Consider the following 13772-nt stretch of genomic DNA (forward strand, 5'->3'; position numbering starts at 1 on the left):
CCCCATTTTATTGTAAACCTCCAAACCATAGTTCCCAGGTTCTGTTGAAATGAGAAACTATATCCAATGAAAGACTTCCTGGCTCACATGCAAGGTCTGACTGACTGGCCAAAATGTTTGTTAGGCAATACTCCTAATGGTTATATTCGTAAGTTGACAGGGAAATTATTTTCACTGGTGTACTAGCAAATATTTTCAAGACATGACAGCTGTGTGAGTTGTGAAACATCAATGTCCCTGTGCCATGCCTGAAATAAGACCCAACCTACCTAGCTTTGTTCCCAGCATCCATGAGGTCCGCAATATCAGTGTAAGAAGTGACAGCAAGTTTCGACAGATCTTCCACGTACGGCCCGAGCAGAGGGTGCTCCCGGACACGCAGATTCCCCTTGTTCTTGGGGTTCAGCAGATCACGGACTCTCTCACAGTAGATCTCCATGTAACTGACCTGCAAGAAGATACACATACACACAAGGTTCAAATCTGGACAATTGTGAGAAAACCAATACAGGAGTTAAGGAAGAGGTTTACTCAAAACTGGTGACCCAGGGAGTATGAAGAGAGAAATACATTTAGAAAGATCCTCTCTGTTACAGAGTTTTTAAAAAATCATCATCATTTAAGAAGGCTCCATTATTCACAATGATTATGTTTCAGAACAAGCAATCAATATGCACTTTGGCTGAAAGAGTTACGTAAGAGCTCTTTAGATTACCCTAGCATCTACGTAGAAAAATAACATGAGAGGACTTTATCCATCCAAAAAGCTATTGAGCTAATGAGACCACCTTACGTAAGTCAGATCATATCACTGCTTCTTCTAGCCCATTATGGCCAACTCCAGGGATAGGAAAATATGTGGCCCTCCATATCTTGTTGGACTACAGCTCCCATCATCCCTCACTATTGGCCACGCTAGCTGAGATTGATGGGTCCTGTTGTAGATCAGTATCAGGGTGGACCTGATGTTGGGGAAAGTTTAATTACTCCTCATCCTGGAGAAGAGGCAAAAGACTTCAGAGGACCCTGCCTGATCCTTCCAGTAGGAGGCACCATCCCTATCAGGAATGTCCTCCAGCAACATCTGGCGAAGGTTGATTTACAGCTTGGATGCAAGGCACTGGGGGGGGGGGAGGGAGGGAGGTGCATATTGTAGTCACACAGGAAATTGTAACCCATTCCAGGAGGTGGCAAAAGTTTACCTCTGTTGCTCCAGCTGCTAATTAGGAAACCTGAAGAGCCACTCCTGGGTTCTAGACCTATCCAGGCTTTTCAAAGAAGCATGTGGTGATGGCCACATCCTTAGATGGTTGTGAAAGGTGGGAGGAGGTTGTTTTGAGATGAATAGACAGAATGAGGGCTATATGAAAGCTCCTAGTGCATAGGCTGGGGACCAATACCAGGAGAGGGCTACAGACTTCATGCTATGTATGTATGTATGTATGTATGTACATATGTACGTACGTGTGTTTGTGTGCGTACCCAGGTGTGTGTGACTGCTGCTTTGCCCCAGTCCACAAATGCAGTGTCGGAAAGCCTTTTTAGCAACCAAGGAAGGAAACGACAGGTGTGCATTGTAGCTGGAGGGGGCATGACTGCTTCAGAGCCCAAAGAATGCGGGTGACTGGAGTGACCGGAAGGTAGCATAACAGACAGAGCTATGCCTGAACAAACGCGTTTTTCCTGTTAACACGACACAACAATGATAATTCCTAGGCTGTCTGCCAAGCCGATGATTAGGAGGATGTGTGTCCATAAATTGGCAAACGACTGAAATGCAGCCGAGGTAAAAATAGCACACTGCTGCATGCATTTGTTCCATGTGCTTTCATCAGGCCTCCTTATTGAATAGGCAATGGGGGCGGCTTCTGCTAAGCCCTCCCAGGCTGGCTGAATTGGCTGTACAGTGGTACCTTGGGTTATAGACGCTTCAGCTTACAGACTCTGCTAACCCAGAAATAGTACCTCGTGTTAAGAACTTTGCTTCAGGATGAGAACAGAAATGGTGCGGTGGCAGCGCAGCGGCAGTGGGAGGCCCCATCAGCTAAAGTGGTATCTCAGGTTAAGAACAGTTTCAGGTTAAGAATGGACCCCCGGAACAAATTAAGTTCTTAACCAGAGGTACCACTGTATAAGGATTTGGAGGAAGGGGACAGATCCTGACTTGAAGAGCTCATAACTGTGCATAAATATCTGTGTCTTTTGGCTGCATCAGAGTAGACCCATCAAACCTAATTTACTTGCATTAATGTCAATGGGTCTACTTTGAGTAAAATATAGCTAGAAACAATCCTTTATTATTTTGGCAGGCAGTAGTGGGACAACTGGTTTCCCAATGTCAAATCTGCCCTCCCTTCGCACCAAGTATATGTAAAATAAAATTCACCATGAGCTTACAAATACAGTGCTTAGCTTGTCACCAGAAGACAGGGCAAATGAGGCTCCAAAGCATTTTTAAGGTCTAGAAGACATGACCTACCAGCAGCTAGCACAACATCAACCCCTTCCTGCTATTTTAAATCGGGAGCAGTGGTTGCCAGCAGTGAAGGAAATGAAGGGGGCTGGGGGGCTGGGGCTGGGGCTGGGGCTGGGGCGCTGGGGCTTTTGTGGGGAGCCTGTGGAGAAAAGAAATTTGAGAAGAGGGCAAGCAGTAGCATGAAGGCTTAGGTTATATGGAGTTTGGAGCCACAGGTGGGATGCTCAAGTCTAGCTGGAGGGTGAAATAATGTCATTAGAGACCTTAGTGTTGCTGATGAAAGCATTTCAGAAGGTACAGTAGTACCTCAGGTTAAGTACGCTTCAGGTTAAGTACGCTTCAGGTTAAGAACTCCGCTTAAGAACAGAAATCATGCTCTGGCAGCGCAGCAGCAGAAGGAGGCCCCATTAGCTAAAGTGGTGCTTCAGGTTAAGTACGCTTCAGGTTAAGAACAGACCTCCGGAACGAATTAAGTACTTAACCCGAGGTACCATTGTAATGGGTTATTCCTTAGACTGGGGCGGTGAACCGTTTTTAGGCTGAGGGCCATAATTCCTTGTGCACAATATTCTGTGGGCCACTTACCAATGGTGGGTGGAACCAGAGGCCAAAACAGACCAAGAAATGTAAATATTACCTTCCTACAGTAGGCTGATTTCTACATACAATCACACACGCCTCTCTCATTTGAGGAGGGTGTGAAGCAGTAGTGGGTGCAGTCTAGATCACCCCCATGTTCCTACACCATATTGTAACAAAACTAATGCATATGTAATGGAAATAATAACATAGCCCTCTCCTGCCTGCCCACGTCTCCATTTCCTCAATTCCTCTCATGCTTCCTTCTGCCTGTTTTAGATTGTAAGCACCTTGGGGTAGAGACTTAACATACCTACTCTTTGTAAAATGCCAGGTGGTGCTATACAGAAGCAGACACAGACACACATACAAAGCTGATCAGCGGGACCAAGGATTATGTCTCAATATCACAAGAGTTGTGCCTTAAAAAGGCTTCCCTTCCAAAGTTATGTTTAAACAGTGTCCCTGAAATTCAACCAAGACACTTACCTCCACAGAGTAAGATATTTCCTCATTGCTGTTGTCATTGATCTTCTCAAACAGCTCTTCGCAGAGCTATAAAGAGATTAAAGAGAGAGCATCACTCTACAACCAGGAAGAAGGCAAACTGTAAGAAAAGTCCCTGCAGTGCTTAATCTACTGTGCTTCCAGTGTTTCTGTCCAATACATGGGGCCTGGCAGAGAGGCTGCTAATCCATTCCCCATGCCCACCCCGCATCCCCAAAACACACTTGGCAGCCAATCCATTTAGCCTTTATGCAGATATTGAATATAACCAAATTCAACTTCAGCATTGGGGGAAGGGGAAAATTAGAACTCCTAGGAGGGCATTAGAACTCCTAGGAGAGGGATAATTAAGATGTTAAACCTTCCCAGAGCCAGCTGTGAAAACATTTTGACTTATTTTTAAGAAGAATCACTTTTGGAGTTCATCTACTGGAATTTTAAAAGCAAACTAAACTCAGTTTGGGAGGTTGTTGGGGTTAACAACCCTGTCAGCTAACCCACCCTGTTACTGATAATCTCACTTCTATATTTCTTCGGTCACAACCGCACCACATTTTAAGTAATCTTATACCACTTTAAACAGCCAAAGAATCCTGGGAGCTGTCATATGTAAAGGGTGATGAGACCCCTCCTTCCCCCATAGAGATACAATTTCCAGAGCAAACTGGGAAGTGTGGGATGTAAACACAGAGCAGCCAAACACAACACTCCTAGAGAGGACATGAAGGTAACTCAGTCCTCCAGGCTTAACTTCCTATTTACCTGGACTGAGTTACAGGAACCAGAAGTAGGTGTGGTCTTACCTGGGAGCAAGATCCCAAAGAAGACTGCCCATTTTGCCTCGTCCTTTGAACAAGCAGGATGCTCTCTCTCAGCCTGCAGCTGAGAGAAGCAGAAGTGAAGCTTCTTTCCTTATGCAATCAGCTTCACCACATGTAAATATGTTTATCTAAGTTTATCTGCCTCTTTGAGCCTGTACTGTGACTCTTGGATGTCTGTGAGGAAACTTCTTTTATATCTAATAATCAGTGCTGTATTGTGTCTTTGCTTTTAAGAGGGAAGAAGGGGAATATACCAGGAATATATATTTCTTTTATAGAGGCTCTAGGAAGCCTATGCAACCGTTTTCCGCTGTGTTTTAAAAGGGAATGTAACTCTGCTAAGTTTGGAGCTTGCTCACACAAGCTGGGATTGAGATATATAAATAATATATACTCATCCACACTCCTAAACATTCCCACAGGAAGAAGGATGGATTGTTAAACCATTTGGGAACTGTGGCTCTAAGAGGTAAATAGGGCTCTCCTAACAACACTTAACACCCTTTACAAATGACAAGTCCCAGGATTCTTGGTGGCAGGGGTGAACACAAGACTCTTTAAAGTGGTAGGATAGTGCTTTAAATGTATAGTGCATTGGACCACTAATTGTGCATTTGTGGTGGATTTGTGGTTTAAGTGTGAGGTGCAGTTGTGGCCTTCCTTAGTCTTTTATTGCAGGTGGAACGTAAGAGCTGACAAAGGGGGCTAGGAAGGCATGAGCAGGCACTAAAGGCTGAAGCAATTACACCCCAACCAGCATGCAATTCAGTGCAAAAATGAAGTTTTTGGAGTCTGTTTCCAGGAAACCAGATTTTATACTCTAAAGTGTACATACATAGTAAAATCTGTTAAATATCTGCTTTACTTCGTTTATGCTGGGGGCGGGGGTTAGCCTTTGCCTTCCAAAGGGAGGCTGACAGAGAGAGAATATCACTCCTGTTTTAGCAGCCAAAGTTGAGGGGGGGAGCACGTGCCTGTAGCAATGAAGACAAAGAGGCATTTTAGAAGATATGGTGGGAAATGGTTTTACAGGGCATCACCATCCTAAAATAACTACCAGTAATAAGGGTGGTAGCAAAGAGTAGCAGAAAGAAAACAGGTTTGAAAAACAATAATTAAAGATTATGTCCAAAGGAGCACCAGTGCAAGGATTTCTGCTTGCACAACACAATGATCTCCCCCTCCCCTCCATTCTGCGAGCCCCCTAAATCTGATCTGGGGTTCCCCCAACCCTCCCTAGCAGAGTTGGAGAGGACGCAGGACACGCACGGGGGGGGGGGGGAGTTCTGTTGCACACATGTAAATCCTTGCGATAACAAACAAGTGTGTTGCATACTGCCTTAAATTCTCCTATATTTTAAAAACTTAGAATCATACAATTGTTCTAAAAGGATACCCATGGGGGGCGGGCAACATCAAAAGGCTTGGGGGCCAGATATGCCCCGTGGCATACCCAACTCTGATATCGAATACAGCAACTTCATGCAAAACAATCAGCACAGAGTTCAGCCTTGCTCTCTGCTTCCAAATGCAGACACACAGCCCCGACACCTGGCTGGCATTTTGCTTAACCTACCACCAGCTTCTGGCCATAACCCAGCCCTCATCAAATGTCTGCTCTGCATGTGCTTTTCCCATTAGCACAAGAAGGGTTTTCACTGTCTATTTTACACACAGGGGGCAAAGAGCCAGCAGCATCTGCTGCTGATCCTATAGCAGAACGAGGGCACAAAATGCCTATTCAGCAAAATGTATTTATTGAGGCTGAAACCTAGTCTCAGCAACTGCCTCCCCTCCCACACACACTTCATTCAATTAACTTGATAGCAGCAGCACAACCAATGGCAAGTTATACATAGGAACATAGGAAGCTGCCTTATACAGAGTCAGGCCATTGTGCCATCGAACTAAGTGTTGTCCAAGATGACTGGTAGGAGCTCTTCAGGGTTTCAGGCAGAGAATATTCCCAGCCCTACCTGGAGATGCTAGCGATTGAATCTGGGGCCTCCTGCATACAAAGCAGATGCACTAACCACTTAGCTACAATCCTTCCCTTAAAACATAGGAACGTAGCAAGCTGCCTTATACAGAGTCAGATCACTGGGTCATTGAACCCAGTAAAGTTTGTTCCTTTTCAAGTGCCTCACCCAAATCCACTTTACTTCTTCTTTTTTAGGACAGTCATTATAATCTGATCCCTGGTTAGTGTTTGTTCCTCTTGCTACTGGCAACTGAGCTATGCCCTCCTTATAGATTTGTTTGCTGTTCTATATTTTGCTGTTTTTCTGACTCATTCTGCTGCCTTGTTTTTATAGTGACTGTCAGAATTGCTGATTTTATGGTTGCTAGCCACTCAGATGTATCCTACATTCTCTGGAAAAGACAATATACATACATACATACATACATACAGATAGATAGATAGATAGATAGATATAAAACACAAACTTTTCTCTCTCCGTAGGTGACAAACCTAAAGTTCTCTGAGATGGTAAGTTGCATTTTCACCTACGGTATTCTTGTATGGACACAGTTGCCCCCAAAAGTATGCAAATGAATGTGTTCTTTCTTCTACAAGTTTTCCATAAGTAATGATATTTTGATTGTGCTCTTACAGATTGTTGAGACAAAAACACTAAAATCCTAACAAGAGGGGGTAATTTTAATTTTGACTATTTAAAATTTATTCTTTCTTCCCACACCTTTTGCATTTCTAAAAAGCAGGCAACGATTCTGGTTGAGGAAAAGAAATTGGAATCTGATTCCTGTAAGCTTCAGAGAAATCCCATGCGAAAGCCAGTTGCTAGAAGCGTTTTGCAAAGCAGGGCATCCCAATACTCTTCCTTACCTGTGGTATGATCCCTGCCTGATTCTCCTCCTGCTTCCCCATCATCGTGTAGGATTTCCCAGCTCCAGTTTGGCCATAGGCAAAGATACAGACATTGTAGCCCTCGAAGGCATGCAGCAACATTTCCTTCCCAATATCATTGTACACACGATTCTGAGATGCGAAGCAAGGATCGTCAGGCTGCAAAGATTTAAACAAAAGGGTAAGCGGAGAGTCAGTATGGATCCCGTTAGGAATGGAACAACTGTAAAGGGTTTCCCATTAGGGCATTTGGCAGGCTAATGTGAAAACAGAATGCTGGACTATGGGGGGGGCTTTCATCTCATCTAGCAGATCTCATGTGATATGTACTCAAGCAGAAAACAAAGCAGGGCTTGTAAGGGGTGTGTGTTGCCTGAGGAGAAGGAGTGTGGCTGAGGAGGGATGTTCAGCCTAGGAAGAATCCCAAGAGTCAGAGAGATACAGGCCTGGAGGCCTGAAGTTCCTCACCCCTGTTTAAGATGTTCCTCCACTACCACAACCAGTTACCAAAGGAAGTTTGCAGTTCCTATACTCAAGTGTATCCTCTTGCACCTTTACCTATAGATTAGAATTAGATATGGCCACTTTGGTATCTAAGTAACAACAGTGACTACTTAAAAGGAAGGTGATGAACTTCTAATCTCCTGGAGCTCTGCAATTGCCAGTGCTTTTTGTTTCAGGAAATCAAGAGGATCTGCTTCTGATCTCAGCGACAAAGTGCAACCAGTCATGAAAACTAACCAGCTCATGCAGCTGTCCAAGCAGACTTCCCCAACTGTTTTATTAAAAGCATCTTGCTAATTTGTAATGCCAAGGAAGAACCTTGTCGCAAGTAGATATCTTCTGCAAGTTAGCAAGTGGACAAGCAAGGCTGGGAGAAAACTAAAGACAGCTGAAGTCGTTTACAGTGACAGCTTTATTTGGTTGACAAATCTGGAAGTATTGGGGCAGTCTAGGGATGCAGACCTTGCTCACATTTTGAGGAACCTACCTAAACTGAAAAATGTAAATGGGGGTAGCGAAGCCAAATTCATAAACTGTTGAAATATTTGTAGGAGACAAAGGGAAACTCAGTTGTAGAAGAGGGCAAGTAGTGTGTAGAAGAGGGCAAGTAGTGAAACTGGCATGCTATTACTGCAGCTTACAGGGTGATCAATTACTGCATATTACGGGTACGTCATTGTTCACATGTGACAATAAACCAGGTTTTGCCATGAAGAAGCTGGTGCCTGATCACTCCCACACTGTTAAATTCACACCATGACAAGACCAATCAAGGCGAAATGGCCTGGCTTCCTGTTACAGCTGAACCAGAGGTTGTGGTTTGTTTTTCCCGAACAAGCCACAGTCAGAAGCCAACCTTAAACCATAGCTTGTTGTTGGCTTATTGGTTCGTACATAACATTAATCCATTGTTTATCAAACTATGGCCTATTCAACCATGGATTAGTGCTATGTGTGAACCTGTCCCATGTCTGAATTATGGGTTGTTTACTGACAACAAGCCATGGTCTGCATCCTTGATTTGTTCTTGACTTATGAATCCTAGTTTTAACTATGGTTGGTGCTGCGTGAAATATGAGCAGCATTCCTTAAGCATAGTTTGCTTGGCCACTCTACCCCACATATTTACCAACCTACCAAGGCACAAGGCAAGAGCAGCTGGAAAACCAACCAAGTTTTTAAAAAGCAAGCCATGGTTTGCTTGTATTGTTAACATGGTTTACTTAAATAAACCATGGCTTAGTACTGAATCTTGTTAGGGAACAATAAACCAAAATAGCAGGTTTGGATGTAATTGAAAGACAAACTAAACTTTGGGTTCCTGGTTTGTTTTTATCAGTAATAACAGGTGCAGAGTGAAATGGAACAATTGATAAGCCAGAAACCCTGGATTACCGCAACATACTGAATTTGCTCCAGTGTATGAATCCTCAGTATCAAACATTTGTAGTACCAAATAAAGAGAATAAAGTGCTACAGAGCATTAGAAAATAACTTTCCCTCTTCCCCTATTACCCCAACTAGTTCCACTGCTTCTCTAAAGGCAAAGCCTTGCCAGGTTGCACAGGCTCTAGTCCCAACCCTCAAGCTGAGAACTCAGTACATAAAATTGAAATAAAATACAAAGGGCATAAGAAAAGAAGTCAGTACCAGATGCTCCTTTTTTAAAAAAAGGGGGGGAGCAATTGTGTATCACAATCTCACTGAAGAAAGATACAAACATACAGAAGGCTTCAGAGAGCAAGCAAGTTCAAAGAGAAGAAAAATAATGCTATTTCTTTAAAAAGAGGCTTCCAAGCATGACATAATCTGGAGCCTCAGCTGACAAGCAGAACATTTTCCCGTTCAAGGAATAAGTGGAGCAGATTAACCCACAACAAAATGACTGTCCTGCTATGCTCTCTGTGGAAAACCAACTTACTACTCAAATAAGAGGAATTGCTTGGGGGAGAGGGTCAGGAGAGAGAACACGGACACACACATGCAGGAGTGCAAGGATCAGATGCTAAATTTTATCTTGGTAGGGTAAGTTCATCATCACCACACTCTGATGGGAAGTATATATCATACTACAATGGTGGTGCCAAGGGACAAGAGAGGGGTGTGACCAAGACCACCTAAATGGGTTTGAAGCAAGAGGGGACATTTCAGCCAGGTGCTTTCCTGCTCTACATCACAACACCAGCTCCCTCTTTCACAGCCTCAGTACCCAGATAACAGTGCGGTCAATGCAGAACAGCAGTCTTGGAAGACTGTTTTGGAAGCCAGGTATAAGAACAGCTTTTGCCAACCTTGTGCCTTCCAGGTGTTTTGGACTAAAACTCCCATCAGCCCCCAGCCAATATTGGGCAGGACCAGAGGCAAAAGCAGACAGCACAATTAATATAAATTTTAGTTTTGTACAGTAGGCTACTTTGCACATACCCCTCTCTATCTACACAAGGAAAACACATTATCACAGTTCAAGGGCACAGTGTAATCAGGCAAAAACACTTGCTATGTGTGGCCAAATGAGTGAGGGGAATGGCCTGGGGAAAGAGGAATGTGGCCTAGAGAGAGTACTGAGGGCCAGAGTGATGCTTGGGGGTGGGTTTGCCACCTGTCCTGTATAATACAGGATTGTCCCATACAGCGGTACCTCCAGTTACGAACTTAATTCATTCCAGAGGTCCATTCTTAAGCCGAAACTGTTCTTAACATGAGGCGTGCTTTCGCTAATGGGGCCTTCCACTGCTGCCGCACTGCCAGTGCACAACTTCCGCTTGCATCCCGGGGCAAAGTTCGCAACTAGGGGCATCTACTTCCAGGTTAGTGGAGCTTGTTACCCAAAGCATTCGTAAGGAGGACAGTACGTAACCCGAGGTTCCACTGTATTTTAATGTAAAATGCTATGTCCTGTATTGATACAGTTTTGTCCTGCAATAGATTGTAATGAATTGCTTTGATGTCACTCCCGGGTGGGCGGGTGGGAGTGGAATCATTCCCCAACAGCCCCATGTTAGGTTTCTGTGCCTGTGGTTCCCTATCCCTCGAGTAGCAGAACAGTAGGGCTATTTCATAGCTTCTTTGTTCAGGATGCAGAAATTAGAAAACAAAAACAAAAACACTCTTCAGTCCTTTGATTCTTCTGAATGAGAGCCAACTGGGCTCAGTGGCTACTAACCCTGCCTATAGCTTCCTCTTGGACCAAAATCAATTATTCAAGTTTACATCTGTTAGGAATAGGGAGTGCTTTTTTCCATCTACTCCACCCTTTTGACAACTGAAGAGCAGCCACGGCTAAGCCCAACAATTACTGGAAGTAAGCAAGACCTCAGATTCAGCTTTTGCAAGTGATTTTTTTTGGGGGGGGGTGTTTGGAGGAGAGAATGTTTTATGAATTAGTAGTGGGGTGGAGTAGAGAAGCAGAAGGCATTGCACTGCACTGCCCTCCTCCTAATAACCCAGCAGATTAAAACTCATCTTTCACCAAGCCAGAAATAATCCTATGGGAAGAGTTTCCTTTCTGAACAAAAAATAAAACTAAACAGTCACAGCCGGAAAATGTTTGCTGTTCAAATTCCATTCTCCAACTCCTTCGGCCAACCCCTCTCCTCTATCATCTTTGCACACACTTGTTCTTTGCCACTTGGAATTTAATCTTTCTGAAACCCATGATGGAAAAAGCAGTTAAACATACACCGAGATGATATTTGGAAACTTCAGTTGCTAAAACCACAATACAGTCAAAGGAAGAAAACAGCTGCTTTAGGGGGCGAGGGGGGTGTCCAATCACCAGCTGGACAGGCTTGGATTCCACCTTCAAATGGGATTGTTCTATGAAACAAAATCAGAGCTCTTACCGACGTGTGAGACCAGTAGGAGTAGTCAAAGCTGAAGGATTTGGGTGGTTCCTTGGGATTCTTTGGGTTGAGAATACCTAGGGAAAAATAAACAAACACATATTTATTATCGAAGAACTTCAGGAAAGGGCAGGGACAGAAGTTATGTTAAATCAGCCTTCTTTAATATAGTGCCCTCTAGATGTTGCTAGACCACAACTCCCATCATCTCTGTCCAGTGGTCATGCTGGCAAGGGCTGATGGGAGTTGGAGTTTCTCAACAACATATGGAAGAGAAGGCTACACTAAATCATGGTTTCAAGTTGGCTTGTTTCAAACAACCCATAGATAATATTGACTCAGATGACATTATTACCTGCAGTTAACCAAAAGGAGAAGGCAAAGCTTATAGGAATTGCCTATAATTATATCCACTCAGCTATAGCAGTAAACCACTACATACACTTTTTCTTTAAGACACTGTATTAAATATTTGCATTTGTAGCCAACTGTGCTCTGGCTCTGTGAAGCCGAGAGTGAACTATCTTACACTGGCATCAGAGCAATTCAATTCTAATAAGTTGGGAGGGGAAATTATTTTACTGGCTCTGTTCCCATTCCTTTCATATTACCCTGACATACAGACATAAGAATGAAAGACCCCTGTTGGATCAGACCAAAAGACCCATCTAGTTCAACATCCTGTTCTCACAGTGGCCAACAAGAAGTCTATCACGAGCAGGACCTGAGTGCAACACCATCCTCCTCACTTGCAATCCTCTACAACTAGTATTCAGAGGCATAAACCCTGTGATAATGGAGGTAGCAGACAGTGATTGGGACTAGTCGGCATCCACAGCCTTATCCTTCATGAATCTGTGCAATCCCTATTCAGACAGTGACTATCATTGTGTCTAAGCTGCACCAGGAGAAGGCTTTCTTGGTGGCTGTGCAAAGGCCTTGGAACTCCCTAACCAGGAAGGCTCATCTTTCCCACTTTCTGTCATTGCATGGACCTTATTCTCCTAGTAGATGTTTGACCTGCTGATATGTCCAGTTCTAATCCTCCCCTTGAGAGGTTACAGGTAGGTAGCTGTGTTGGTCTGCATAGTCAAAACAAAATAACAAAATAAGAAATAAGAAAATTCCTTCCAGTAGCACCTTAGAGACCAACTAAGTTTGTTCTTCGTATGAGCTTTTGTGTGCATTCACACTTCTTCAGATACACTGAAACAGAAATCACCAGACCCTTATATATAGTGAGAGAGTGGGGAGGTGTATTACTCAGAAGGGTGGTGGGAATGGGTGATATTGTGAGGTATTACCTTTATTTTATTTCATTTTATTTTCATTTGCCCTATTTCTTGCTTTCTTGCTAGCTTGCAGTTTTGTTATTTGATTCTTGCTCTTGTTGGAAGCTACCTTGAAGGCAGGGTATAAATCTATCAACATACAGCAGGCATGTCCAACAGGTAGATCGTGATCTACTGGTAGATCACTGGACGTCTGTGGTAGATCACTGGTAGTTCACTGGCTCCCCCCAAAGAAGCTTAGCAGCTTTGGCTCCCCTAAAAAAACCTCTACATCTTTGCCCTGAAGCCCCCCAAACAGGGCTTTCCTCCTAAAAAAAAGCTCAACAACCTCGACCTGAACCCCACAAAAGGGGGTAGATCACTGCCAGTTTTTAACTCTGTGAGTAGATTGCGGTCTCTTGGAAGTTGGCCACCCCTGACATACAGGAAGAGTGCAACTCAGATGAAACCACTGGGAGATGGATGAAGGCTCCATCTTTGAAAAAAAAATGGTTATCTATTCTGTCACTCAACTCAAAAGCGTTCATACATGTGAGGTTATGTAAGAGTTTTCATGTAACCCCTCCGAGGTATAGCTGGTGCGACATTCACTTTTTGCTTTCCGACATAAGATGAAAACATGGTTGTTTCACCAGGCTGTTTACTCAGGTTGTTTACAGGATGCTATTATTATTATTATTATTATTATTATTATTATTATTATTATTATTATTATTTTAAAGAATCACTCCCCACAAGGCATCTCGAAGTGATTTACAACATAACATATATACAACAGTTACACATATAAAAGCAATTGAAACAGTTACTGTATATAAAAGCAATTTTATATAAATTTTAAATAAACACTGCTTAAAAACAACAAACAACATATTCATAAAA

At 43.4% G+C, this 13772-nt stretch overlaps 1 protein-coding gene across 15 annotated transcripts in view; it reads right to left on the minus strand.

Moving 5' to 3' along the window:
* Positions 1-13772, minus strand: part of KIF1B (kinesin family member 1B) — a 127586-nt gene that overhangs the window by 77795 nt on the left and 36019 nt on the right. For all 15 annotated transcript variants that reach the window (XM_033156207.1, XM_033156206.1, XM_033156208.1 and 12 more), the window contains exons 3-6: positions 11599-11675; positions 7232-7411; positions 3545-3610; positions 270-448 (exon numbers count right to left, since the gene is read on the minus strand). In XM_033156207.1, coding sequence (XP_033012098.1) covers positions 270-448; positions 3545-3610; positions 7232-7411; positions 11599-11675 — 502 coding nt within the window. The remainder of the gene's footprint in view (positions 1-269; positions 449-3544; positions 3611-7231; positions 7412-11598; positions 11676-13772) is intronic.

This window comes from Lacerta agilis, chromosome 8 (assembly GCF_009819535.1).
Source record: "Lacerta agilis isolate rLacAgi1 chromosome 8, rLacAgi1.pri, whole genome shotgun sequence".
NCBI lineage: Eukaryota > Metazoa > Chordata > Lepidosauria > Squamata > Lacertidae > Lacerta > Lacerta agilis.